At 40.6% G+C, this 26,470-nt stretch overlaps 1 protein-coding gene across 1 annotated transcript in view; it reads right to left on the bottom strand.

Moving 5' to 3' along the window:
• pigg (phosphatidylinositol glycan anchor biosynthesis class G (EMM blood group)) overlaps positions 1–26,470 on the bottom strand; it is a 113,837-nt gene that overhangs the window by 12,110 nt on the left and 75,257 nt on the right. Inside the window, exons 9-11 of the mRNA XM_079669061.1 lie at positions 22,932–23,329; positions 19,378–19,569; positions 6,130–6,439 (exon numbers count right to left, since the gene is read on the bottom strand). Coding sequence (XP_079525187.1) covers positions 6,130–6,439; positions 19,378–19,569; positions 22,932–23,329 — 900 coding nt within the window. The remainder of the gene's footprint in view (positions 1–6,129; positions 6,440–19,377; positions 19,570–22,931; positions 23,330–26,470) is intronic.

The raw sequence follows: 26,470 nt of genomic DNA, 5'->3' as shown, positions 1-26,470 counted from the left end.
GCATCAGTGTATTGGCTATTAAATGCACTTTTTTTACCTTTGTGCCACTGAGCAACTTTAAAGGAATGAACGATGACCCGCCTCCAACTCTATGGGGGCATTCTCATGTGACTTGAAACATGTTGAATCCCATGTTTTTTTACTTAAACAGTCAAACAAAGAACGACTAAATTGTCTTATTTTAACGTTTGTGGGTTGGTATAGGCACTCAAGGTACCTTAAATATATTCACACAAGCACTAAAACAGAGAGTTTTTCATATTATGTAACCCTTTATAATGTACTGGTATTACTGTATTTTCCTTATCTTTGAATGCTATTTTCTGGTAATACATACTGTCCTTACAGAGTGGTCCCTAATCAATCTCTGAAAGTCCTCTGATTGGATGATTGAGGCTTGTTGAGATGCTTCTTTGATATAAGATGAAATTCGTTAAGTAGAGAAATATTTTCAGTATTAAGGGAGAGAGTGTGTGAATTCAGGTTATTGAAATCAAACACGTTCTGTTCAGACAGATCCGTCAACCTGAGCCGCAGAGCAGCAGCTGTGAAAAACACTGTCATGGTTGAGAACATTCAAATTGGTTCATTTACAGTATTTCATTTTGACAGTGTTTTATACTTAGCAAATTCAATTTCCATGTGCGTAACAGGTGGTAATTACATCTAAAATCCACTGCGTGCAGGGATATTTACAGGGAGAAAAAACTGGGAATCAGTGGAGATCAAGGACGTCTTTCTTGTTCATTTGGAAAGCAGTGATGATCCATGAGCAGCAACACTTCAAATAGTTCTTTATTTTCCTTCTGTGCACAACACTTTGATCACACAGGAAGATATCTTAACAGCTGGTTTCATTTTCTACAAACAGTGAATATCAGAGAGCAGGTTGGGCTGCATATGGACATTTTCTACCAGCTTTCTTGCTAACATCCTGCTGTGATCGTTAATATATACAATTATGACACTGGTGGAAAAGCAGTACTGCCTGAAAAGTTGTATTATTGAGATTCAGACTGAAGTGATTATTTAAAAGTCATGTTCATTAACCTTAAAAATGACTTGCCAGAAATGTCCTCATTGATTTGAATTTGGAATCTGGAAGATCAGGTTTGATTTGGAGCTTTAAAGACATCTTTGTGATGATTCATATTTGATACAGACGGTTGCTCAGTTGTTTCTGATTTCATAACCACGATGCGACTTGTGCTTACTCATGTGGCAACACAAAGTCATTGGTGAAGGATAAACACCTCCTTTCTGCTTTACTGACCATCTGGTTTTGGGACGGGACGTATTCACAGACAATCCACAGCCAGATCTGACGCATCCACTACTTGATTTGATCACGACAGCTCAATGCAGACGGGCAAAACTTCTACGGTGAGACCGTTCAACTTTTTTTGGTGTCTACATCTGAGGCTACTTGGAATATTTCCCAAAATCTTGTTGTGCTTTTTTGTTTCTGGCTGCCAGACAAGGCTCTCTGCCAATATTTAATAAAACACAGCAGCAAAAGCAACTAAAGCCGTTTTCAGACAAGGGAACTTTTTCAGAGTTCTAAAAATAGTTAATAGTCGAAAAACAGGAGTGAAAAGAGTGATGCAGTGATGACGTATTTACAAAGGGGCTGACCTGGAAGTTAACATCGCCAGGGTTCCCTCAATGATAAGTAATGGGATTCTTCCATTGGATTTTGGATTATTGCAGAAAATAAGATCTGTCGAAAACACATGTTTATGATACCTACGTGTTTTCTTCAGCTTGATTATTTTTCTCATGTTAACACCAATTTTATGCTTTTTGAAGCGTGAATGCATCCGCCAGAAGTAAAAAGCTAACATTAGGCTATAAACAAACGAAATGGCGGTCGCATGACTTTACATCAACAATTCTTCAATAAAAGGTAGATAATGTTGGGTTGGGGATGATGGGGTTTATCAGCGTCATTTAGACACTTCTTAGGCATGGCCGTTGAAGACACAGAGAACCTCTTGACATTCACCAGTGGGGTATTTACTGACTTTTTGGGTCACAGAACATTTTTTGAATTTTTGTTTACCAAAGACCATATTTCAGGCATCTAACTTAAAACACATTAAAAACTGTTGATTTCGAGACAAGAAGTGGTGAAATGCTAACTCAAATTTGGATTTAGGATTTATTCCTGCACCACTCTTTGCAGCAATCAGGGCCGGCCCTTGGCATAGGCAGTATAGGCGAATGCTAAGGGCGCATCAATCAATGGGGGGCGCCGAACATTTAAAAAAAAAGTTAGAAATGTAAAAACAATTTTTTAAAATTTCATAACAACACAATTTCCCGATTTTGGATCAACAAAGTACACCTTATTATGTTATACTAATAGAACTACGCCTATATTGCGTACAGCGCCCATAAACTATGGTGCACCCCCCCCCCAAATCAAGTTGAACCGCCCCAGTAAACACCAGAGGTTTATGTGAAATAGTTCTTTTTTTGAAATAATGGTTTTAGTGTGCAATTATAGGTTTTAATTTTGTTTGGGGGGGAGAGCTTTAGAGAGCTCTTTTCTGAAAGACTGAGAGGCTCTGATAACCTCAGCTCAGTGAGGTAAAGGCACACCTTTATGATCATTATAGTTATAAAAAAATAAGATAATAGATTTTCATCTATTCTCTTATAGTATAAAATACTATATGAGTCAAAAAAAGTTTTTTATTAATAAACAACAATACAGTTTGAAAGGGGAGTGATCTGTAAGATATCCATAAATAAAAAGAAAATCTGCTTACAGTTCTGTTTCATATGGGTGTTGAGAGATGTATCCATAGATCTCTTGATTCAGCTCTCAAAGTGCACCAGATTGATGCTTTTAACTTCAATATAAAAAAATCTTAAACTTAAATCAAGTTCAAATGGATAGGATACTAAATACATTTGCACACATCTTGTGTCCATATCTTTCTGTTTTGGTGGTCATGCCACAATCGTGCATGCATGCGCGAGTCATGGGGGTGCCCTTGCCTAGGGCAGCAAATTGGTCAGGGCCGGCCCTGGCAGCAATGAAAGACACCTTATATATATATATATATAAAAAAAAGATATTAGCATTGTTAACAAAAGAAAACACAAACAAGTAGAAACGTAAAAAACGAACAACAGCGATGTTTGAAAAGTTCCGTTTTCATGAGCTAACAACCAGTGAGCTTTAGAACGAGCGAGAGGTGCTGCTCAGCTAGCTAAACCAGTGAGCGGAAATCCCACCAACCGAGTAGGACAGCTGATTCAAACTGAAATAAACCAAAGCTTACTGATAATGACTGAGCTTGTTTTGGTTTGAATGATTGTAGCAGAGTTGTTTATCAGGGCTCGATATTAAGGGCTGCCCGATGGCCCGGGGCCATCTAGTATTTAGCTCGGGCCATGAAGCCTCACCTGATGGTTGCCCGATCGGGCAATCTATTATACCAGTATCATGCAGCTCGCGGATCCAGTAATGAGTGACCCGACAGTAAAACTAAACATATCTATAACTAGTTTAGGTAGTTTGAGAGGTGATTAAAATAGCTACGTGTGATATTCTAACCTGAAGTGTGTGTTTTGTCCGCTCACCGCTGCATGTGATCATGCAGAGCTGCGTGTCGACTCGTTAGCAGCAGCTGATCTCTCTCTCCCGTCAGATTAGACTTCACTCGCGTTTATGTCCATATCGATCAGATCCAGCTAGTTCTAGCTAATGATATGACTACCTGCTTATTAAAAGACACCGTGACCTAAACAACAAGTGTCGCTATGCAACCGGGTGAGGCCACAAAGTATAGCGCAGCATTATGCATTTGTTTACATGCCTACCGGAACCCCGAGGCATTACCAACAGATCAACGCACAATCAACCCATACAGGACATCTCTTTCTCCACATTAAGTGTTACACATTATAATGGCCTACTCTTGTCTGTCACATACTCTTCTTGTCTGTCACATAAGTGGCGCAACTGACGCGGTATTGCGCTAAAGGGAAATTATTTTGACCGGACATTTTGACCGAAGAGATTTAGATTTGCTTGCTAACAGGAACTCTGACGTCGCCATTGTGTGTGCTTCGCGGATGCACTCGGCTGCTCGGGTCTGCTCTGTCAGCTTCTGGATGAGGAAGCATTCCTTCGACCAATTTACAGTAGATAACATTCCAAAATTTTAACAGGGGCCATAATAGCGTAAATAATTTTTGTTTTGGCAGTTATAGCTGCATGTAATGTTTTCTACTTTTTTACATTGGGAAGGCATTTGCCTTCATCAGATGGAAAGTGTCTTGACAAACAACTTAAGTATTTATTATAGCTATGCAGGGCATGCAAGCGAGCAAACACAAACAAGTGAAATGAAGAATACAATTGAAATTGTAATATTGTGGTGGTTCATCTTATAATTCAGTCTAGAGAATGCACCAGACAGCATCTAAGACCTGCAAAAATCTAAATGTTCTAGGGGGAGGCCCCCCAAACCCTTCGTGCGTCATTTCGTCCGCACGCATTTTTCAGGGCAATCTCTATTGGGCTCAGGGTCATCTGTAAATTAGCTTAGATGGCCCACAGGGCCATCTCCCAAAATCCTTAATGTCATGCACTGTTTATTCTTTGCAGTTTTAGTAAAAAAGCTAAAAGAGCTAGCTGGAACGTAGCAAACCCCTCACCCCACGTTACAGTTCCCCAAACCCCCCCCCCCATTGAGTGATTCCTCCCTTGACACCTTATGTTTGACTCTTCTAATTTCCTACTGCGCTGATAAATTAGGAACAGGAGCTCAGTGATCAGTTCTAATTGCTGTGTTATTATTCAACATAATTTGATTGTTCTACATGACACCAGTTTTTCTTTGGGAGCTGCACATTTTAATCACATGTGGCAGCTTTACAGATCCATTATGGTTACAGCTCCGTTATTACTCAAAGGTCTGTAATTACATGCCTGGGCGCCGGGCTGAAAATTGTCTGGTGGCATTCTACTCCCGAGCCCATCACAGTATTAATTACCCAAGAGGTGATGAGTGTTATTCAAATGTTAGCAATTTGGAAGGTCATTGTTGACAGAAATACAGATCTGATAACCAAATATTGGTGAGGTTAAAAAGACAGGTACCATATCTGCCTTTAAGGAACTCATTGCTCATGTTACGTTTTCACACGAAACAATTAGTCCAGCTGGCTGTCATCCCAGTGCTGCGTGAAAGTAATATCATTTACACAGAAGCACTTTCACTGCCCCGAACTGCACCTAATGCTGTTTCCAACACTTTATCAGTGGCGATAGCTTCTCTAAATGTTGCTACACTCTGTGTCAGAGAGCTAAATTAGATGTCTCTTACAATCAGACTAAAAAAAACCTACTTACTGATTTGTTGTCCCCTGAACTCTCTTTTGTAAATACAGGTCATTTGGGCTCTGATTAACATCTTCACACTTCTGCACTTATGAAGTCAGCACAAATAGGTATCACACTTTGTGAAGTGGTTGTAGTTTGTACACTGTTAATGGTTGGGTGATTGATTTTTAAGGGGAACAGTAGTTTTAAGATTTACTGCAGCGAACATTTTACTGGTCTGGACTTTGCTGGCTATTTCCACTTAGATGTTTAGTTTGAGGGGGATTATGCGCTCATTTTGCTTAATATTGCGACATCACATGTATGCAGAACAAATGCACCATCTCTCGATAACTAAACTAAAATATTATATATTAAATTAAATATCATTTTTTGGGCACATATTAAACCCCTCCACCGTAGATAGGTCAGTAGTATCTTTTTTGTAATCCAGCTGATTAACAGACAAACAAACGGACAAACCAAGCTAAAAACATTACCTCCATGATAAAGGTAATGAGAGCAAAGATATACCAAAACAAGCGATAAAGTAAAGTGGGTAATGTGTGTGTGTGTTGGCGGGGGTAGTTTTTCACCCACTATTAGAAAGTATACAGTATACTGTAAATAAGTAATTTGTGGGGAAATACTGCTTTTGATAAAAAATAAAATAAGATTTTGACGCCGTTATCCCGATTTATATACATATGGAGTTTGTTTGACTTGATACACCGCCCACAAACAGGCGGTTAAGCTCTGCTATCACTGACATCATTAAGGTTACTCACCTGAAAGTAAAAGAAGGCCTGTCCAAACCAGTAGTGCATGATGGTAGTTTGTGCCGCGTCGTAGTGGAGTTTCTTCCAGATGAACTGGGCCATGAGCGTCTGGATCAACAGGCAGCAGCAGAGGACCGGCAGGTTGTGAGCACGAAACAACAGCGTCACCAACAAGACCAGGCCACTGTAAATCTCCCATAATCCCCTGCTCTTCAACCTGGCATCTGATGTGATGATCTGGGACCGCAGCAGGTCTTTGGTGCCCGTGAAGAGGATTCCCAAGATGAAGACGTACACAAAGCGCGCCTCCATTGTTCCCCTAAAAGAGAAGGATCACACACTGTGTCACTTTTTGCATTTAAGCCGCTATTGATTTTTTTCTCTACAAAACTTCAAGTTCAATATTCAAGTAATTGTGCTAAGTGACTCTAGGAGAGGGACTCTGGCAGCCTTGCTGTACCTGCCCATGCATTTAGCAATTAAAAGCAGACAGATTTAGTTTTTGGGAAATGAGGAAAATAATTGAATTCAGACTTTATATACTGGAGGATAACAGGAAAATATGCTTCTTATCAAATTAAAGGTGAAAACTCAAAAGATGAAAAACAACAGAAGAGAACAAAATGAGGCTAATTAACACAAACAAAACAGCAATCTTAATACATCAAATGCACTAAAGCATAAAGCCTTCAAAAGCATTGAAAACAAGACCGCAGGTCTGCATAAATTGTCTCTGATGCTGATATTGAAGAAAACGTTGATTAATGAGCAAATATGACAGCATCAGTTAGGAAATAATGCTGTAAAAGCTCAAAACAATGCTTGTCATTTCTTATCTTTAATGATTAGAGACAGTTTTGGACAATACACACCCAATTTCTCTATAGTCTAACAAACACTATCTCTGGTTCCTGCATATTCAGACTCTTTGTTATTATAGCATTTCAAAGTTCACTCCTTTCATTAATTTAATATCCTTGTCTCTTGCTGAACAAGTTATATTTCTGTAACTCATAACCCATCTTTCATTCAGTATGCAGCGTGTCGATGTAACATTCATAATTAAAGGTATGAGACTGGAAGACAGAGTGAATGGCCCGAGGAAAACAGACTCTCCCACACATCACTCTGTCTGTTGTACGTTCGCCATCGTTATGATTGAGAAACGTGCTTTCATACATTTCTAGTGCATTTAAGGTCATATTGCTTTTTTACAACTGTTCCTGAGCAAAGTTATCTTTTTTTGTATCACAAGTTGTAAATAGAAAGGACAACAGCCAAGACTACTCCTTAATACCACAACATGTTTAAACCAGCTGATTTGTGATGCTTAAAACTTTGTAATTGTATTATTTCTTCTGTAATAAACCTCTGTGAAAAGGCATAATCTGTCATATTTTATCCACCATGACAAGGTTGCGGCAACAGTACGTCTGCTTTCCTTTCTAGATATTATACACTCCCAAGGATAAAGGTTACTGTCCCTTTAATTTAGCGTTAGACAACACAAGAGTTACTGTTTACAGGAGTTGTGAATATTACAAACTTCTTTCAATTATAGGTACAATTCTGACCCAAATCAGACATTAAACTATTTTTATCGGTAAAAACGTCTCTCCGCTGGCGTTGCCACTGTGTTTCTATGGAGGAAGCTACCTTCGGCATCGCACATCGCCCAACATGTTTGCCGAGCTCTGCACTTAAAGTTTAAGTTATTTCATTTTTGACCACGTTTACTGCTTACCTTTTGACGCCGACCAATCAGATGTGAATGAGATTTAGGCCCAATTCCAAACAGACCCCTACCCACAGAGGGTCCACTAATTAAGTGCTGTTCCAAACCAATCAGTGGGGACTGGGAGTGGGTTATGGAGCCCTCCAATGGCGACTCTGCATCGGTCCTGACTAACCACCATCTCACCAGGTGCAACGTGTTTGTGTCCGTCATGGAAACATTTGATAATAAACTGTGCAAAGTTAAAGAAGTGTAATATTGTCATGTTGATGTTAACTTGAAAGCTACATTAATTGTATTTATTATAACTTATTTTCACGTGATATACAGTATATCCGTGTCTAGTCCAAACGGTACTTCATATTTATAGGGACTGCTGTAAAGCCAACCAGGTAATAATCATCAGATCTGGATACAAAAAGAAACTTACAAAAAAAGAAATGTCACTAAAGTCTTTGGGGGTTTTATTATCATTATTATTTAATATTTGTTGTCTGAGAGATGATGATTTGAAACCATTGTTAGGAAAAGTTCAAACTGTGATCCTGTTCCTGCTGGAGAGAGGGGAGTTTGTCCCAAAACGTGCCACTGTATTTACAACCTTCACCTTAAAGAAAAAGCCTCATTCAGCGGAGAGTGAGACTACAAGTTCACTGCTTCACGGAGTAGGAGTGTGTGGGGGTCGGTTTGGAATTTGGCCTTTTTTTTTTTACAGTTGGCTTTTCCCACTTCAGTTAAACTTGAAAATGATTGTCTTTCTGATATCAGAAAACTGTGTTCGTTTTCTTAGCTCTGGTTAGTTTCATGCACAATTGTTTCTCTATGACTCAACCTCTTTTGCCCCACACATTTAACATGACACGTTTAGGAAACAGGACGTTCTATTTTTAATAGTTTGACGGATGATCAGTAAGCTACATAAGCTTTAAATTCACGTCAGCGAGATTGACTGCAGACTTAACGATGGCTAAGGCCCATAATGACTGCCCTGTAAATCTGAGTCTAAAAGCTGAAGCTACTACAAGGTTAAACAAGGCTCTTCTTCTAAAAGGCTTACTCGACAAAAAATCTTTTTCAAACCATCAATAATTGATATGCTCAAAAAGGTCCCAAATTGAAGCTTTAAAGGAAAAGTGCTTTCGATTATGTGGGCAATTACATTTAGTTTAATTTACATTTCAGGCATTCAACTTTTTCTTTAATTCACAGCAACTTCAATAAAAAATACTTTTTCATCCTTAAAGGTGGGGTGTGTAATTTTGGAGAAACCAGCTCGAGTGCGCTAGTATTTGAAAATACACAACCGGAAAAAATCTGCGACTTCCTTACAGAGCCCCTCTTCCAACACACACGAACGCGCACATGACCAATGAGGGCACGAGATAAGTTTGTGCACAGATGGAAGGCTGACAGGCAGGTAGGCCATCCAGTTACTTTAGCCGGGCCGGCTTAAATGATTGGTGGTGCTTTTTACATTACTACGGCTTCCACAGATGATTTGTTTTATGTATTTATTGTCAAAGTATTTAATATATTCATTGCTATCAGGATGCAATCCATTGAATATAACAAAAAGTGTTTCTGAAATAAATGATATACCCCACCTTTAATATCTGCATTTTAATTAACTTACATTCATTAATATACAGTATGTCCAAAATGGAGGAATAATTGAATTAGGCTTTAAGAAACAGAAAACAGAAAATAAAAGAGTGGTAGGAGCTACAGTGATAAGTGGTTTTATTCCATTTCAGTACAAATGAAGGAGGAAAGAGAGCATTAAGAGCTAATGAAGTTTGGGAAATCAATGCTTCTTTAAAGGAATTACAGCCTGAGGAAACTGAGACTTTTAATTATATTCTTAGCAAACATGAAGAGATTAACCCAGTCATTAAGAATACACCATTTTATATTACTTGTACCTATTGATCCCAGTACCCCTCATCATTATTTAAAGTAGCTTCTGGTCATATTTCCAAACTACAAGGGCTCAAAAGCTTTTAGAAAATCTTTTCCTTCACAATCATGACATTGCAAACACCCTTCTTCTCAAGAGAGCGCTGACACGAGGTGAAGGGACGCTGCAGCAGAATGAAGTCAAAGCTGAAAAGTACGACAGGATAATAGCTGACCCTGAAGGAGTTGAGCAAGTATTGGACATGTATTATTAATCAGTGTGTTTCGTGGAAACCTGTTCCAGCGTAGGAAAAGAGCAGAGTAATATGCTCCATACAGCACTATTCTTTATTATTCACAACTCCCCGAACAATGTGGCAGGGATTGTATTCATCATTATTTTATGCATAGGAAAAGGGGAAAATCTTGGCCTGGATTTGATTTTATGCGAGGACAGTGATGGATTTCAGCTGCCGGGCTTAGTCGTTAACTTCTGTAGGAAAAAACGGCTTTATGTTTGTGTTTACAGAAAGTACCATGCCTTTTCTTAAAGAGGACATTTCACATCTGATTTGTATTTAGTGTCTCTATTGTGATATGTTGAAATGCTTTAATGTTCAAAAAGTGCTTTATTTGTCTCATACTGCCTGCGATTCAGGTTGGATGGCCGGCTCTGTTGTGATTGGTCAACTGCTTAGAAATGTCCCACCCCTTAGCCTCACGTACAGTGTGTTGGTGCGCTAGCCAATAGAAGTGCGGGTTTTACGCAGTGATGTCACTAAGTTACGGAAGTTAACAATGGAATCAGGGGGGGGAGTGTGTGGGAGAGAAACTCCCTCTGGAGGGAACTTTGGGATTTTAGTCTTTGCAGACCATTTACATACACAAAAACCTAAATAACACACTACAGGAAATGGAAAAACCCCAAAAGAATAATAGGGCCTCTTTAATACCATGCTTCCCACAAAGTAAGCAGGAACCAACAGAAAGGATTGTTGTTGTTTGACAAATTCTGACGCAGAAATCCCTCCTCCATCTCTGAGCTATAAAAGCTATTTGCTGTTAACGCCATTTCCCCAATTGCAGCCCCACAAAAGTGGCGGCAGTTATTTCAAGTGTCTCCTGATTGTAGTTCACCAAACAGAACAGCTTTGCACCATTACATTCCTAAACGTTTCATTTCATATTTAAATTAGTCATTCAGCTAAAAGGGGGATTACGTAATCCATTTTCCAAACAAGTGAAGATGGCACTATGCAAAACATTTTGGATCTTCAGTCTAGAGGGAGATTAACTTCCAGGCTACAGAAGGTGTAATTGTAAAGTCATTATTAAACAACAAACCTCTTCAGAAACAATTGGCCATTTTCTACGTAGGAGTTTGTAAAAGTTGTTTTCCGTGAGCATTCTGCTGTTCAGACCACCGAGCAAACACCAAGGTCGCAGCAGTCTTATTCCAGAACAATAACAAAGAAGAGGCCAAAGTTGTCGAGATGATAATAGTGTTCAGCTGTGTCTCCAGCAGAGCACATTTATCACCAAGAACAATGGATAAGAGTTCATTTTGTTTTGTTGAGATTACATGTGGCCATGAGAATTTGAGCCTCGAAACATTACTACTGTTAGATTAATTAAACAAGGCGGGTCATTAAACGTTCATTAAAGCAGATTCAGTAATGCAGTCATTATGGATCAAAGTATATCCAGTCAGGTACATTGTGTCAGTGAATAATTCTCCCTTACTCCTAAGATATTTAACTTTTCTGCCTGTTGACGTTTTACGACCAACCTTGACTCTGTTATCTCAGTTTATGACCGGTCAACTCTCGATCACAGAGCCTAAGAGTCAGGCAAGTGATTCAGTGTCTCCAGATGTTGGGGATATCTCCAGTGATCCCAGCTGTTTAGTGTATCTCCCCAAATATGTTGTTTACTCTCTCTGAACTAGTTAAAAGGTCTATCGAGAGAGAGAGGCTGGGCAGAATTGATGTAGCAACCCACCCGTGCAGTCAGAACCTCTGGCTGCTGTGACTTGTGATGTGAAATTCTCCGGCCGATACTTGTAATAAAAACGCCAGTGTTTGACATCAAAGCTCCAACTCTCCTCGTGTCTCTCTGAGTCCTGACTGTCCATTGCCGCAGAAGTTTCCCTTACACATTGAAAATCACTATACCTTAAGAATATGTACGAAACAGCATTACTCTCTTACTTACTCTGGTGTTGCTTTCATACCTTACACTTTATCAAACTTGACTTTATTTAAAGGACGGTCAAGGTTGTATGATGTGCTGTGTGTTTCTGTATGATGTCCTTTTGTTGTTCTGTTGTTTAAGTTTTGATGTCTTCATGTGGAACCTACTGCTGCAGGTATCCCTTGAAAAAGAGATCATTGATCTCAATGGGATTTCACCTGGATAAATAAAGGTTTTGAATTGAATTGAACCAGGCAATGCATTATGCAGCGCACCCTTATCACAGTATAAATCATAAGCCAGCACCCCAATAGGTATCCAGTATAATTACAACAATGCATTCTTGATTCCACATCACTGTCTACTGGGTGATTCTATTTTATGTTTCATGATATTTTATAGATCCTAGCTAATTTTTGTAATAGTAATGTGGAATTTAATGAATAGATGTTTGTCGAATTCATGGATTTTGTCTGTTTAGATTAGAACATGGCAAAAAGTGTGACTACCACCCTGAACATTATCGGAATTTTGCAATCCTATGCACCAGCTCCTTATGAGGAATGGGGTCCTACATAAACATAAGATATCAAGTTATTCTACATTGATCTGCATGTTATCTTCTCACTGGTTTGACTTAAGTGGAAATCAAATTGGAAAAAAATGATGTCAAGTTTTTAAATTATTAAACTTTTCATAAACTTGAACTTTGATTGGTGTTTATTAAGTCATAAATATTACATGTTATTGAGGGAAATGTCAGTTTTTTGTTCAATGGACTTCTTTAGCCTCAGGGAATCCCCCACCTTGCTCTGTGAGAAAACTTGATCTGTTGAATCAATCTGATCTTGTTTGCTGCAGTTTGTGATGTTCATAGTAGCAGTGGACAGAAAACTGTAGCCTGTCAAGCTGTGGTACAGAGGAGCTGCCTGGATTCTATGTTACCTTGGAAACAAGCATTGGTGTTCCAGCGAGTCAATAACAAAAGGTAAGACTACGACCAATCCCCTCAACATGTTTGCTATATCCCCTTCATCAATCACCTGCATCGGGCCAACACTTAAAGTAAATCAGCCAAAACAAGTCATTCACTGCCAGAGGAAGCTTTGCAGCAGACGCCTGAGGATGAGGAGGGACAGCCCACTTTGTCTGAGCCCTGGTCTTTCTATGGGATAAATCTAGGCATGTCAAAGTCAAAACTATTAAAATGCCACTGGGACAAAGTGCCAGACTTTGAAACAATGGTTACCAACCAAATGGCTAGTTACACTACAAACCACTGGATCAATATGGGAGCATTTGGCAGACTGAATTACATTACATTACATGTTACTTGTTAGACGCTTTTATCCAAAGCGACTTACATACTCAATACTGTGGACACTCCCCACAGGAGCAACTTGGGGTGAAGTGTCTTGCCCAGGGACACAACGACATGCTGACTGCAGTGGGGTTTGAACCTGTGCTCCCCTGATCCCAACACCAACGTAATAGCCCACTGCGCCACACGTCCCCCCAAAATTCATGAAATGTATGAAAATGTAATCTCACAAGTGCTACATTCTTATCCAAGTGCTCTGATTAATAAATGTATTCTTTGATTCTGAAAAAGTAACATTATATGTATGTTATTAAGCCTTTCGAGGCCATCGCTAAGATGCTGTGCAACATCCTGATTTATTCACACACACTGAGAAAATGGATTGAAACTTTTTTTTTTTACTTTATTTAAAAAAAACTTTTTTTACACTATTTATAGGCTGATATTTACAACAAAACAGGCTTCACTTTATGTCATTATTTGTTGTGGTTACTACTAAGTAATTTCATGTGGACTTAGACATCCAGCACCCCATATAGCAGTGGTTCTCAAACTTTTTCCGTCAGGCCCCACTTTGGAGAAGAAAAGAAAATCGGGCCCCCCCAACACAAATAATCACGTAATGGGCCAAGTTAACATTTATTCAAATACATCAACATGAACGTGAGCATTCCTTTGCTAGAACAGTGATAATAGAACAATTCTCCATAAGTCTGTGTGCTCAAAAATTGTGCAATCCCTTTGCAAGAACAATAAGTTATAATACTTTGCCACTTTGCAATCTGTGCAAAAAGATTTAAAGAAAGAAAATGCTGGTATTTGGCAAAAAAAGTGTGTCTTATCACAGCATTAGTGGCTACAATGAGCCTGATTGGCACTGCACATTTCTTCAAAACGGGGCTGCAGGCTCAGTGGCGGCGCCAGAGATTTCTTTTGGGGGTGCTGTGGGGTAGCTTGACGCTTCATAGAGGGTGCTCAAACATTTAGGGTTTCCCATTAATGTACCGGTTGCTACAGTGAGATTTTCTACTGCAACAATCCCCACACGCACACAGTGTACCCGCAAATGTTACAATGAAGGCTCGATAATCAGCTCACGGCATATAGGTGTAAGCAGGGGTAAAGTGCTATTTTTGTGGGGAGTGGACCTCACATAGGGGGGTCCGGGGGCATGCTCCCCCGGGAAGATGTATTTTTTAATATTGAAGTTAAAAGCGTCAATCTGGTGCACTTTGAGAGCAAAATGAAGATATCTATAGATGCCTCTCAACACCCATATGAAACAGAACTGTAGACAGATTTACTTTTTCTTTATGGTATTTTACAAATCACTCCCCTTTTAGAGTCTATTCTTGTTTTATTGTCATAGTATTTCATAACTGTTTTTCATTTATTCTCTTATTTTTGTATACATATAATGATCATATAAACGTGTGCCTCGGAAATAATTGTTTACATTAATCGTGACCAAACCGTTTGAGACCCACTGAGATAACTAATCTCAGTGGGTAATCTAAACACTGAGAGAGTCCTTTACCTCACTGAGCTGAGGTTATCTTTGCCTCTCAGTCTGACAGGCGAGAGTTCTCCCTCCACCTTGTTGTTGAAAAAGCTCCTTATATCCGTTAGCGTAGCTAGCTAGCACCAGATGCTAACAACAACAATCTCCGGTACCGGTGAGCAATCTCTCTCTCTCTCTATAAAAAAAAAGTCCTCCTGGTCTCTGGCGCCCCCCCTGTCATGCCTCTGCGCCCCCCCACTTTGAGAAACACTTCCAAAAGATCAACACTTTCTATAGTGCTGGCTTTATGTTAGATTACAAAGAAATAAGCTTTTTTCTACCTTAAAGAAAGATAAAGTACACACTAAAGCACTATTATGAACAATGCTTAACGTTAGCGGAGAATAAGGATTTGTTAAATGTTAACAATAATATTTTCAACCAACACAGAATTGCCTTTTAAACAGGGTTATACAATAGTTTACCTCTTGGGTAATAAAACTGAGAGATGAATTCGGTGTGTGAGTCTGTGTCTGTCTGCCTGTGTGTATGGCAGGGGTTCACAGGTGTTTTGAGACGAGTTTGAATACATTTCCATTTTTAAGCGAGATCGGTATGCATGAATATTTTTAAATTGGGAACCTGCACAACAGTGGCTGTCTAGATAAAGCAGTACCGGTACATGATAAAATGGGTCATGTTTTGTGCAGGTGTGAAGCACGTACACACACAGAGATGAAAACAGACGTTTGCGTTGCCTCTTATGGCTTTATGTTTGGTACAATATATGCCATAAATGCAAAAGAAAGAGGACGGAGATGACTTTGGCTCTGATGTATAAAAGCTTAGACAGACTTGGCCTTCAGCCAAATTCTTTGATGTCGAACTATTCCCTTTTTGATCACTTGTTTAGAAAATGTGATTGGCTTCAGCCTTTCCCGTTACCTCAATTGCCTCTTTCGCCAAGATTGTTTTAAAATTGTTATTAATGCTAGGGTCATACTCTGTGATCCCCTCGATATTTAATACAAATAATGCGGGGTGCAGAACTTTGCTCTGTCAGTTTACTGGCTGTATATTTTTAGGTTCATTTGTGATGATGCCATAAGGAAGGGTGTGTGTGAGAGAGAAGGAGAGAAACAGACACAGAGAGACTAACTGTATCCACAGTAAGTCTTTGAACCGTTTAAAGGGAGCAGCGTTGGCGTTTCTCAACCCCATTAGCCATTTTGAAAGATGCAACATTGCAATTAGGCCGTTGGCACAAAGGGAAGGCGAGGAGGGAACCAGGGAGTTGTCAGGGGGCTTTACTCTGATAACAATTACAGAGAGAGTAACCCAGGAACACCAGACTTTAACTCAACAAGGACACTGCTTTTAACATTTACATTATGTTGCGGAAGAAAAAACAAGGTATTGAAAAATGCAACATGTTGCTTTTTCATTCTAGAGAAAGAGAAAGTGCTCCATCTATTCTATCTAAATAAACTAATGGTAGAATGTTACGAAGTGCATCCACAAATACTGTATTTAAAGGGGCCCTCTATTGCTTTTTGGGGTTCTCCCTTTCCTGTAGTGTGTTATAGGTTTGTGTGTTTGTGTGTGTGCAAAGGCTAAAATCCCTATGTTCCCTCCAGAGGGAGTTTCTCTCCCAAACACTCCTCCCCTACCTGAAACACCTTTATGGACATTATTTACACCTGGAACATAGTGACATCACTAGGTAACACTCACACTTCTATTGGCTAGCGCTCCAACACTTTGGGACATCACTAAGCGCTTAACCACAACAGAGCTGGCCAGCTTACCAATCAGAGCAGACTGGACTCTGGTTTCAGACAGAGGGTGAAAAGAGGTGCTGCACTAAAGTGTTTTCATTATGCTTCTTTATACTACCCCACTACATTTTGTAAGCAAATGTTGGACTTTTTACTCCACTACATTTATTTGACACGTGAGGTAACTTTTCAGATTAGTAGCTAATACAAAAAACAAATCAACAAATAAATAAACATATAAGTAAGTATATAGCTGCGGTACACACCTTTATCAGTGTGCTTGAAAGCATCAATAACACTAATCCAGTATTTTAATATATTTCTGATTTGCCGTCATGCATTACGAGTAAGTTAAGTAGCAGTACTTCTTCCACCACGGAAAAATAACTTAAATTTGGCTACATTGTAGTTAACATAAGCCAAATCAAACAAATACAGTATATCCAGCCCATGAGAAATCATCAACATTCTTTGAATTAAATCAGCAAATGGACGCTAATCTACATTAAAGTATAACAACAGATATAGCTTCTCCTCGCCAGGCAATCAGAGTACAGCGCCTGGGATGGACTGAATATCATTGTCATTGCCCAAGACTAAAAGTTTGTTTTTGCTAAGATATATTTGGAAAGGAATTCACAGACTATGTCCAAAATACACCCTTGAAGCGGTGCGCCGTAATTATCAACTTGCTGAAGAAAAAGCTGAAGGACTGGGTCAATAGCAACCTTGTCAATCATTCAGTTCGTCAAAAGGAGCCAGGGTCCCTGCATGGCATTAGTCAGGTGTCTTTGTATGGGTGAGGGTGAGAGGTTGAGATTTTAATTAGCTGAGGAAGTAGGAGAGACTGCCAAGGAGAACAGGAAAGGTTAGGGAAGGCCAGGTACCGGTGGTAGATGAAGGAAGGTCAGGAAATCTAGACAGGAAGACTGTGTGCAGCCCAGCACACTCATTATTTTCTGACGGGGGGTTAGTGGGAGATAACTCTGTGCCAAGCTACAGTCTACAGAATGAAAAATTACCACACTTAGGAGCTGCAAGATTGTTGATTTCCCCTCTTTTCGGACAATGCTAATAACAGCTATTACATATAGATTGCGCTAAAGGGTTCTGGGTACGCAGTCGAAGAGGCATCAATCTTCAAGGATAATCAGGCATTTTTCAAAGCCCACGTTAAACATTATTTTGCATTATTCACGGTGAGTTCAAGGACGCAACAGATTGTATCAGGTGCTCAAAAGGGGAGGGTTGTGCTACGCATGAACTGTTGTATCATATGTCGTGTACAATGAATGTGATTATGAAACTTGTGTGTTTGATTGAATTTTGAGGGGCTGGGAGAGGAGATTCCTTCCCTCAGGTGTTCACAACAAGGGTTGCAGTGCAGCAGCAGCAGCTCGAAGGAATCCAAACTCCTCTCAGCATTTATATTTAAAAGATAGCAGGAGGAACTCAAGAGCAATATAGGAATTGAGATGAACAGGTTTATTTTCTCACAAAAAGCAACATCCTTATTACCAAGCAGTACAGCAGGTAGTTTAATGTCTAAATGTTAAAGCATTTTACATCATTACAAATGTGTTCAGTCTTCTAAGGGATATTCTTCCTATTCTAACCCAGATCTGTCAAAGAATCGCTCAATTTAATATGACTTTTCTCCGTCTCACCTATAATATATTCATCGTGTTTACTATCCTAGTTCAGTGTGTTGACAGGCAGAGAATTTTGTAATGCTGTTTGTAGTGACATCCCTCTTTTTATTGGTGTACATTTTTGTACTTATTTATTTAAATGGTGTTTTAACATCTTATTCTATTTTTTTTTTTTTATGTCTTCCTTTGTTTTACTGAGAGGGCTATCTGTCGTGAACTTTTGGATCACTATTTATTTTATTGTACTTTTTTATTATCGTACCTTTTTCACATCCTTGTATTCCTTGAATCGTTACAGTATATTATGTTTTTATGTGTGCAAAAAGGTTCCAACATTGACCTGAATATAATTTCTCTTGATTTCATTTTGTAAGCTGCACTTAGTGAATTAAACGCGCTATACAAATAAAGTTGTTTTATTATTATTAAAAAACAGAAAAGTGTTACCATAGAATGATACAAAAGACAGTCACTGAGAGTGAACAGGTAACTAAAGGAAGTGCATTAAGACTTTAATACCTTCATCTTGATGGAAGCACTTAACCAAAGAGTTGGACTTTTAACACTTTGTTGTAACTTCTGAACAATGGAGAGCAAAGCATTGTTTTGTATTTTTGTCATGGGAACTAAATAAAAACAAATTATCAAGCCAAATAAAAAGCACATTTACAAAACTTGTATTTCAATATTTTACTATGTATTACCTTTTCAGTATCTCTGCTCAATCTATGCTCTAATGAGCTGGCTCTGTTCTCAGTGTTGTGACTGAACGTGACTTTGTTTTCATCGCTTACAGACGACAGAAGGGGAGGTTGAGACTTGTGCTGGAGGAGACAAATAAAAAAGGTACCATTCTGTTTATATCACTGATACCAAGTGACAATTTAAATCAACCGTCACAGAGTGTGTCTCGCATTTTAGTGTAATTCATTTAAAACGCTGCCAGAATTTTTTATTCAGGACTTGCTGGTACACTAGGTCCGAGAGATTTACTGCTGTTAGATGTCAGGAAATAAAAAGCTGTCCAGCAGTTAATCATCACAGTTTAAGAGATGCGGGTGTTCGTCCCCAGCCTCCACACTCACCGTGCTCTGTAAATCAACCCTCTAACAGGGGACAGCAATTTGACGACTGCTACAATGAATGAAGTTGCGATCATAGGGGTTCACAAAAAAACTTACTTGGATGTAGTTCGGCCTGAGTGTTGCCAGGGAAAAAAGACGTTGCCAACAGCTGCTCGGTAGCTGTAGACACCCAAAAGTCCGAGGGCGAGGGCAACCTTGGAAACCCATGAGCATCGTCTTTGAACCAGGAGGTAGATAAAAACCAAACAGAAAGCAGCCAGCAGGGAGAGAACGGTCCGGTGTTCAGAGCTGGAATACATAACAAAGAAGCAGACAGGTGTGGGGTGAAGAAAAGGCTGCAGTCTGATATGGAGTTCATTTAAAGCACCATTATGTGACCTTTTAACCCTAAAATAATAACTTTTACATAATTGTAATGTTACTTTGTATCAAGAACATTGGTGTCTCTGTCAGTCCCACTTTAGGCCCTGAATCAAAGTGATGTGCAAAAATGAGCGGTATGTAGCGCGTTAGCCTGTCGAATATCCGAGTTGTAATTAACCCACTTAATTTAGTTAATAGTAAACAACAAAAGTGACTAACTGGTACAGTATGATAATATTTTGTGCCTCTAGTGTCTCCATGCTTTCATGTTCAAAAAGCTCTTTATTTTTCTCATACTGCCTGTGCTGCAGCACCTTTTTTCATCCTCTGTCTGAAACCAGAGCCCAGTCTGCTCTGATTGGTTAGTTGGCTGGCTCTGTTGTGATTGGTCAACCGCTTAGAGATGTCAAGCCCATTTGACTATCACGTAATGTATTGGAGTGCTAGCCAATAGAAGCGCATTTTTTACATAGTGATGTCACTATGTTGCGGAAGTAAACACAGGCTAAACTGAATGTGTGTCAGGCGGACAATTTAAATGCGCAAAAAGCTAAAAAACATGCATACTATAACGGAGTGTGGCGGATACACCTTTAATGTGCAAAAGTATAAAAAACGTTTACATTTAAAAAAGGTCTGAATAACCCTTCTCGACACCTTTTTGCAATATGTAACTTCTATGTCATTCAGGTGATGTTTTCTAACTATCCCTACGTCAAGCCTTGGTTCTAAAACATTTACAGTTTCCTGATAGACAGAAAAGTGTTCTTGTTGCTAAAGTAACGCTAACTGCTAACTGCTGCTATCTCAGTTTGCCCTGCTGCCAGGACTGCTTTCTTTGATCACCTGGGGAATGTAGGTGTTTACACAGCTAGCACACAAGCTTTGAATGCTGGGAGGAGAAGATTTCCAGGCCTTGGGCAATGGGGAATGCTGGCAAGGAGCAAGTGAGAGCTTCACACATTAAAAAGCAGCAAGACAGATGCAGGGAAGGCCTTTTTGCTGTTGCACTATTAAGAAGATTAGCTGGTTTGCTATATCTTGTGTTTTTGCACTTGCTTCATGTTTAGCTGCGCTAGCTAAGGAATTTTCTCGGAAAATTGAACGTATAACGTTACAGTTGTCCGTAGTTACAACAGTCCGTAGTTACAACAGTAGTGTTTCAATGAAGAGCACAACATCGGAGGAAAATGAAACATGCTGTTGCTTTACAACACATAAACAGTTCATTTTGTATCTATTTTGACACCAAAATCAAATAAGCAAAAATTCATCAGGTTATTAGATCAATCAAAGAAGAAAGAGCAACACTTTAAGCACCGTAGACTTTGAGCAACAGAGAACATTTTGATGAGATGAAACACAGCCAGTTATACTGTATCCTCAAGCAGTAGTTTAAACTTTAAAGAGGCACAGAACTCCAATTGTTCACTGGATTTCAGGTAAATATACAGTAGTATGAAATTACACTTCCACTGAGCACACACAGGTAATAAGACCTCAAAGGGCATATATCAGAGTTGAAAAGAAGCTGTGTATTTGGACGTTCTGTGGATCAGACAGGATGAGGCGTAACACTACCTAGATCTCATTATCTGAGCAACAGGCAGTGCGGTAGTAAGAAAGGGCAACGCTGGACAGGGAAAAGGTCAGAATTCACATCTCTATTCCACAATGCATGTTGAAGAACAAACCATAATCCCCTGCCCCATTCTGTTGACGGAATATTAATGGCTCTGAAACAGTCGGTTTTACTGAGAAATCACCTCGTTTTCTACAGACCAAGCAATCACAGAAAGCTATTTTCCCTCCTTGAATTTTCTAAAAAGAAATGCTAAGTGGATGGTCCTGTCAGCTTCTCAGCCAGAAAAACACCCTTTAAAATGTTTCGGTGTCAGGAGCAAAGACTTGTATAACGTGAACACCTTACACCTTTCTAAATGTCACTGACTGATCACTAAATTGTTCAGGGATTTATTTTGCAGTCAAGTGTCATTTCCTAGAATATTTCACTCAACCAGCTTCTCCTCAACCATGACGTATTTCCTATATTTCCCATAATGGCCTTCAATTTTCACCAGAGAACAGGAGTGAACTTGTGCAGGTGGAAAGACAAAAAGGATTGTCACCTGATTGTGTTCCAGTCTACTGAGGCTACTTTGTCTTTGGACAAATTGGTCGCTTTTTCTTACAATGAATTTATGTCTGTGAGACTGCTGAATGGTCGTACTTAAAATAGTAAAAGAAGCCTATTATCTTGAATTCTCTGTAGCTGTGTTGAAAAGTACCTCTTATATTTTTCTGTCACCTATATGTTCCCACCTATCCGCATGAAAAAGGCTAATAATTCTGCCTTGTCTTATGGGTTTTATGTCCAATATACTTCAAGATAAGCGTCTGAACACTAATATAATCACTCTATAAATCCAGCTCTTTTGTGTTGTTTAAAGGGAACTCCATTACTTTAAAGGTACTAAAGAGAAATAGAGAAACAAACCACTCAATCTTTTTGCTATTCATAGTGTGTGTCTTTTCCCTGGGGATCCTCTCAGTAATCACATAGCTGCCAAGAGTAATTCAAAATCAGCCAGGTAGCTGCTGCTGTTAACACTATTCTTTCTGCTTTGCTGCCTCCTCAAAACATCCAACTTTTACAAGCCAACTTAGCTTGCCAGCTGTGTAGCACTGTTAAACTAGTTTGGTTCAATAAGCCTAGCTAACAGAACCTAATCTATGCTCTCTGATTAAATCCATTTTTAAAACATTTGAACTTTTCCATACCATATATTCAAACAACACTTGGAAAACTGGATTTAATAACTCCTCCTCACAAATAGAAATAGATTTCTAATACAAAAATCTCTTTATACTTAAATATTTCATATTATACTTTCGTGATTGTCTTATGCTTCTGTTCTGTGACGTAGTCTTCAGTGAAATTAAGAAGCCTTTTCTCTTCTAAAGGAATTGGAATGTCCTTTTAAAATAGATTTAATCTTGTAACCAATGGTATTTGTTGTGAATTGTCATGGCCATACTGTATTTGATTTATTTTGCACAGCTTCCTTTTGAAAAAGAGGTGTTGATGTCAGTGAGATTACCTGTGTGAATAAAGCATTTGCTAAGAGGCTATTGCTATTGGCTGACGCAAGGAGTGGGGATTGTTAAAAACACCACTATCATGACCAGACATGAGGAGTCACTGGCAAAAAAAAAATGAAATAAAATGACTGTCATGTTTTAATCTCTTTTTGAATGATTAATTAAAGAGGAACAGTAAACCCTACCTGTTGAGCCAGTGTCCCATGTCAGGAAGATGAGCCCACTGCACCCCGGTCTGGTTGAGGGAGCGCAGCAGTCGGCAGCAGAGCAGAGTGAATGGCGGTGTGGCTAACGCTAGCCACTTCTCTGAGTAAATCACTGCCTTGGGAGAGGGGTGACAGTCTTTGGAAGGGAGGATAGACTCTTCTTCGTCTCCAGTGCCCCTCTGCTCTCTGAAGTACTTGCGGCAGACGTCCTGGAAGACGGCGAGGCAGAGGGTGTTGAGCAGGAAGTACCAGGTTTGGTGCTCTTCCTCCACGAAGCTGCTGGCCGCCAGGCTGAGAGTGTGTCCCACCGTGCCGGCCAGCAGCAACACGTCCAGCTCCGACAGCGACCACTCACTGCCAATGCTCCTCAATGGAGACTGTTGAAGAAAACAAAAGTGCTGTTAGAGCAAAAACAATGTGTTTTGTGGTTAGAGTACAGAGCCGACTACATTAATATGTTGCTTCTGTCTAAAGAGGCATTGTATTTATCTTGTTTTTTTTTTAATCTAGAGCATCTCTGTGGTCCAATTATATTTGAGTTACTTTTTATTTGAGTTTTTTTTAACGACCATTATACCTTGATACCAACTACAAATAGTGCAAAAAAATTCAAGGACAATAACCATAACATTCTGACTGGACGCTACACCAATTTGTAACCCCCAGTTAAAGTTATAATTGTTCCACTCAGTGGGTTAATCATTTAGATCAAACTACTGCTTTGGTGATTCATGCCAAATTGAAAAGAACTCATCTAGTGATTCTTGTTTTCGACCACTTACTGTACACCTGCCTAATTATCTTACCAACATACTCACACTCAAATCAAATGTGTCTATTGATGCGTACTGCATATTTCTCCCAAGAAATATTCATCTTTTGTTTTTTTAAGAATACACAAGATTCAGTCATGTCATTTTACGTCATGTGTCTCATATAGGATTTTTCTTTGGCCATATTGCAGCAGAGAGTGACCGTGAGCTGTCATTCATGAATTGTGGTCATCACTAATGTATATTTTAATCCCATTTTAAAAAATTGGTGTTTGGCCAATCATGTACTTGTATGCAAATCATTTGGTTCGGTGACGGCATACAAAGAAAGTTCAGGTGAAGTTCAGCACCAGTCTTATAGCCAAACAAACAAATACAGACATGTATCTTAAGAGATCACCTCTATGACACTGAGAGGCTGAGATTGCATTTACACTATCTGCAGACTTCAGCACCTGGTCACTGTGGGATTACTCTGTTCTCATTCATAACACTCCGTTCGATGTCTCACTATGGGATGCGCCTCAACGCGGAGCAAACAGAAGCATCAATCTCATTACGCCAATCCTGATTGGCGTAATGAGATTGATGCTTCTGAGATTCTGAGATTGATGCTTCTATTGCTTCTATTGCAATCTACCTCGCCGTTTCTTTCTTCGGAAATAAAGGTAAGGTTTTGATTTTTCAAGCTAGTGACACACCTGTTGCTAGCTTGCCTTCCCTCACTACCGACACCACGGTAGCAAGGACGTTTTTTCTTTTTCTCTCTCACACCAGAGGAGGAGAAGATAAAAAGGTATTAACACACCAGTTAATATTCTTTGAGAATACAATTCTACACCGTCGCTTTTTCTCCGGATTAACGACAGGTGGGGAAATAATTTTTTCTAGGCAACGTACCTCTTACGAGCGGGTCCTCTCCACGCCGTCACCCCGCGAACGAGATGGACGCTTCTCTCCCTCACACCAGAGGAGTCAGGGACTCGGAGGCTCGGCTCTGCGGCTGGGGGTTGAAGATATCGGGCACAGACTCACACGAGGTCTGCTCGTCCTGCCTCGGGCTGGAACACGCCCAGGAGGCTATCGACAACCCCGGCTCCCGCTTCACCATCAAGAGCCTCCGCCGACGGCTAGCACGCCAAGCTAGCTTGTCGGGACAGGACCCCCTCATGTCCACTGTTTCGCCGGCCGGCAATCAAGACATGGGGGCGTCCGCCGCAGAAATTGAGCCCCGCGCTGTGAAACGGTACGTCTACACTACAGGCATCAACAAATGCTTTCAACGCTTCGCCCATTCACTTGAATGGGGTGACGTAGACGATTTTTAATCTTCGCCGAACTGCATTGTGGGGAGCATGGCATGGCTTTGCAAGCATCACGAGCATCTATCGGCATCAAAAGTTGAACAATGTTCAACTTTTGAGGCTCGATGCTTGGCATCAGCCAATCAAATCCCGTTTATGCAAATCCCGCCAGTGCAAGCGCAGCCAATCAAACCGCGTGCAAGCTGGGAGAGCCAGACCGCAGTTCATTTCCTCATATTCCAAACGAGATATTACGGTAGCAAATCACCCGGTTCTTTACGAACGGAACTATTTACCGGGATACAAACCGGAGGAACCAGGCATGGAGGGAGGTGGCAGAGACAGTGGGTGAAACTGATAGTTTTTTTCGCCTGTTTGGAGAGTTTATATCCAGTTTACTTCGTTTTAACATTGCTATTGCTTTGTATGTCGGGGGCGGGAGATTCATGTGATTGGTTGCTCGCAAAAAATCGCCAAGCTTCAGACACGCCCAGCTTCAAGATTTTTTCATGCCTGTAGTGTAGACGGGCCGTAAGGCTGGGGCTCAATAACAGCGGCAGCCGCTGAACCGGAGCCCCGCGCCGTGTCAGGCTGGGGCCCGGTGGCGGCAACAGCCGCGAGAGCGGAGCACCGCGCTGTGTAAAGCTGGGGCTCCCAACTGGACCTCACCATGGTGTCGCCCGCGGAGGATGTCCTGGAGTTGGACTACATGGAGGACGAAGAGGATGCCTCTTAGTTCCTCCTGTCCGACTCGGATGAGCAAGAAGATGATATCTTCGTGTCATCAGCTCAGGCTGCAAAGCCGGGAGCGATGGCTGCTCTCCCGGGCGGTAGCGCACCAGCTTCGCCCTGTCTGAGTATGGACCTGCAGGCCGTGTGTCAACGCGGCCTGCTGGACAGGCTGGAAATCCCATGGCCTGAAATGGCCAAGGAGACCTCCAGGTCTCGCTACGAGGGGAAGACTTTGCCCCAAGCAGCGAGGACAAAGAGGCAGCTCCTTCCAGTCTTCCCAGAGATGCTGGACGAGGTGTCGGTCTCGTGGAGAGACCGCCCCTTCAGTAATAAGGCCCAATCCAGGGTGCCTCCTCCCTGGACTTTGACGGTATGGAGAGGCTCGGCCTGCTCCGCATACCGCCCATGGAACCGCTGGTGGCAGCCCAACTCCAACCGAGGCTGGCTCCGACACCAAGCAGGAACCCCACGCTACCGGTGAAGGCAGACCGATTCCAGTCAGCGATGATGGAACGGGCCTATAAAGCCGCAGCGTTGTCCGCCAGGGCACTCAACGTATCCTCACTGCTGACCGCCTACCAGGCGGAGCTCTGCGAGGACCTGTCGAGCAAACCTGAGCCTGCCGTTTGGGACGAGATCGCAGCGATCATGGACATTTGCCTCCGTGTGCAGCGCTGTGCAGTTCAGGCCACGGGCAAAGTCATGGGCA

Source organism: Notothenia rossii (genome assembly GCF_949606895.1).
Source record: "Notothenia rossii genome assembly, chromosome: 3".
Classification (NCBI taxonomy): domain Eukaryota; kingdom Metazoa; phylum Chordata; class Actinopteri; order Perciformes; family Nototheniidae; genus Notothenia; species Notothenia rossii.
This window is presented reverse-complemented; position numbering and strand designations above follow the sequence as displayed.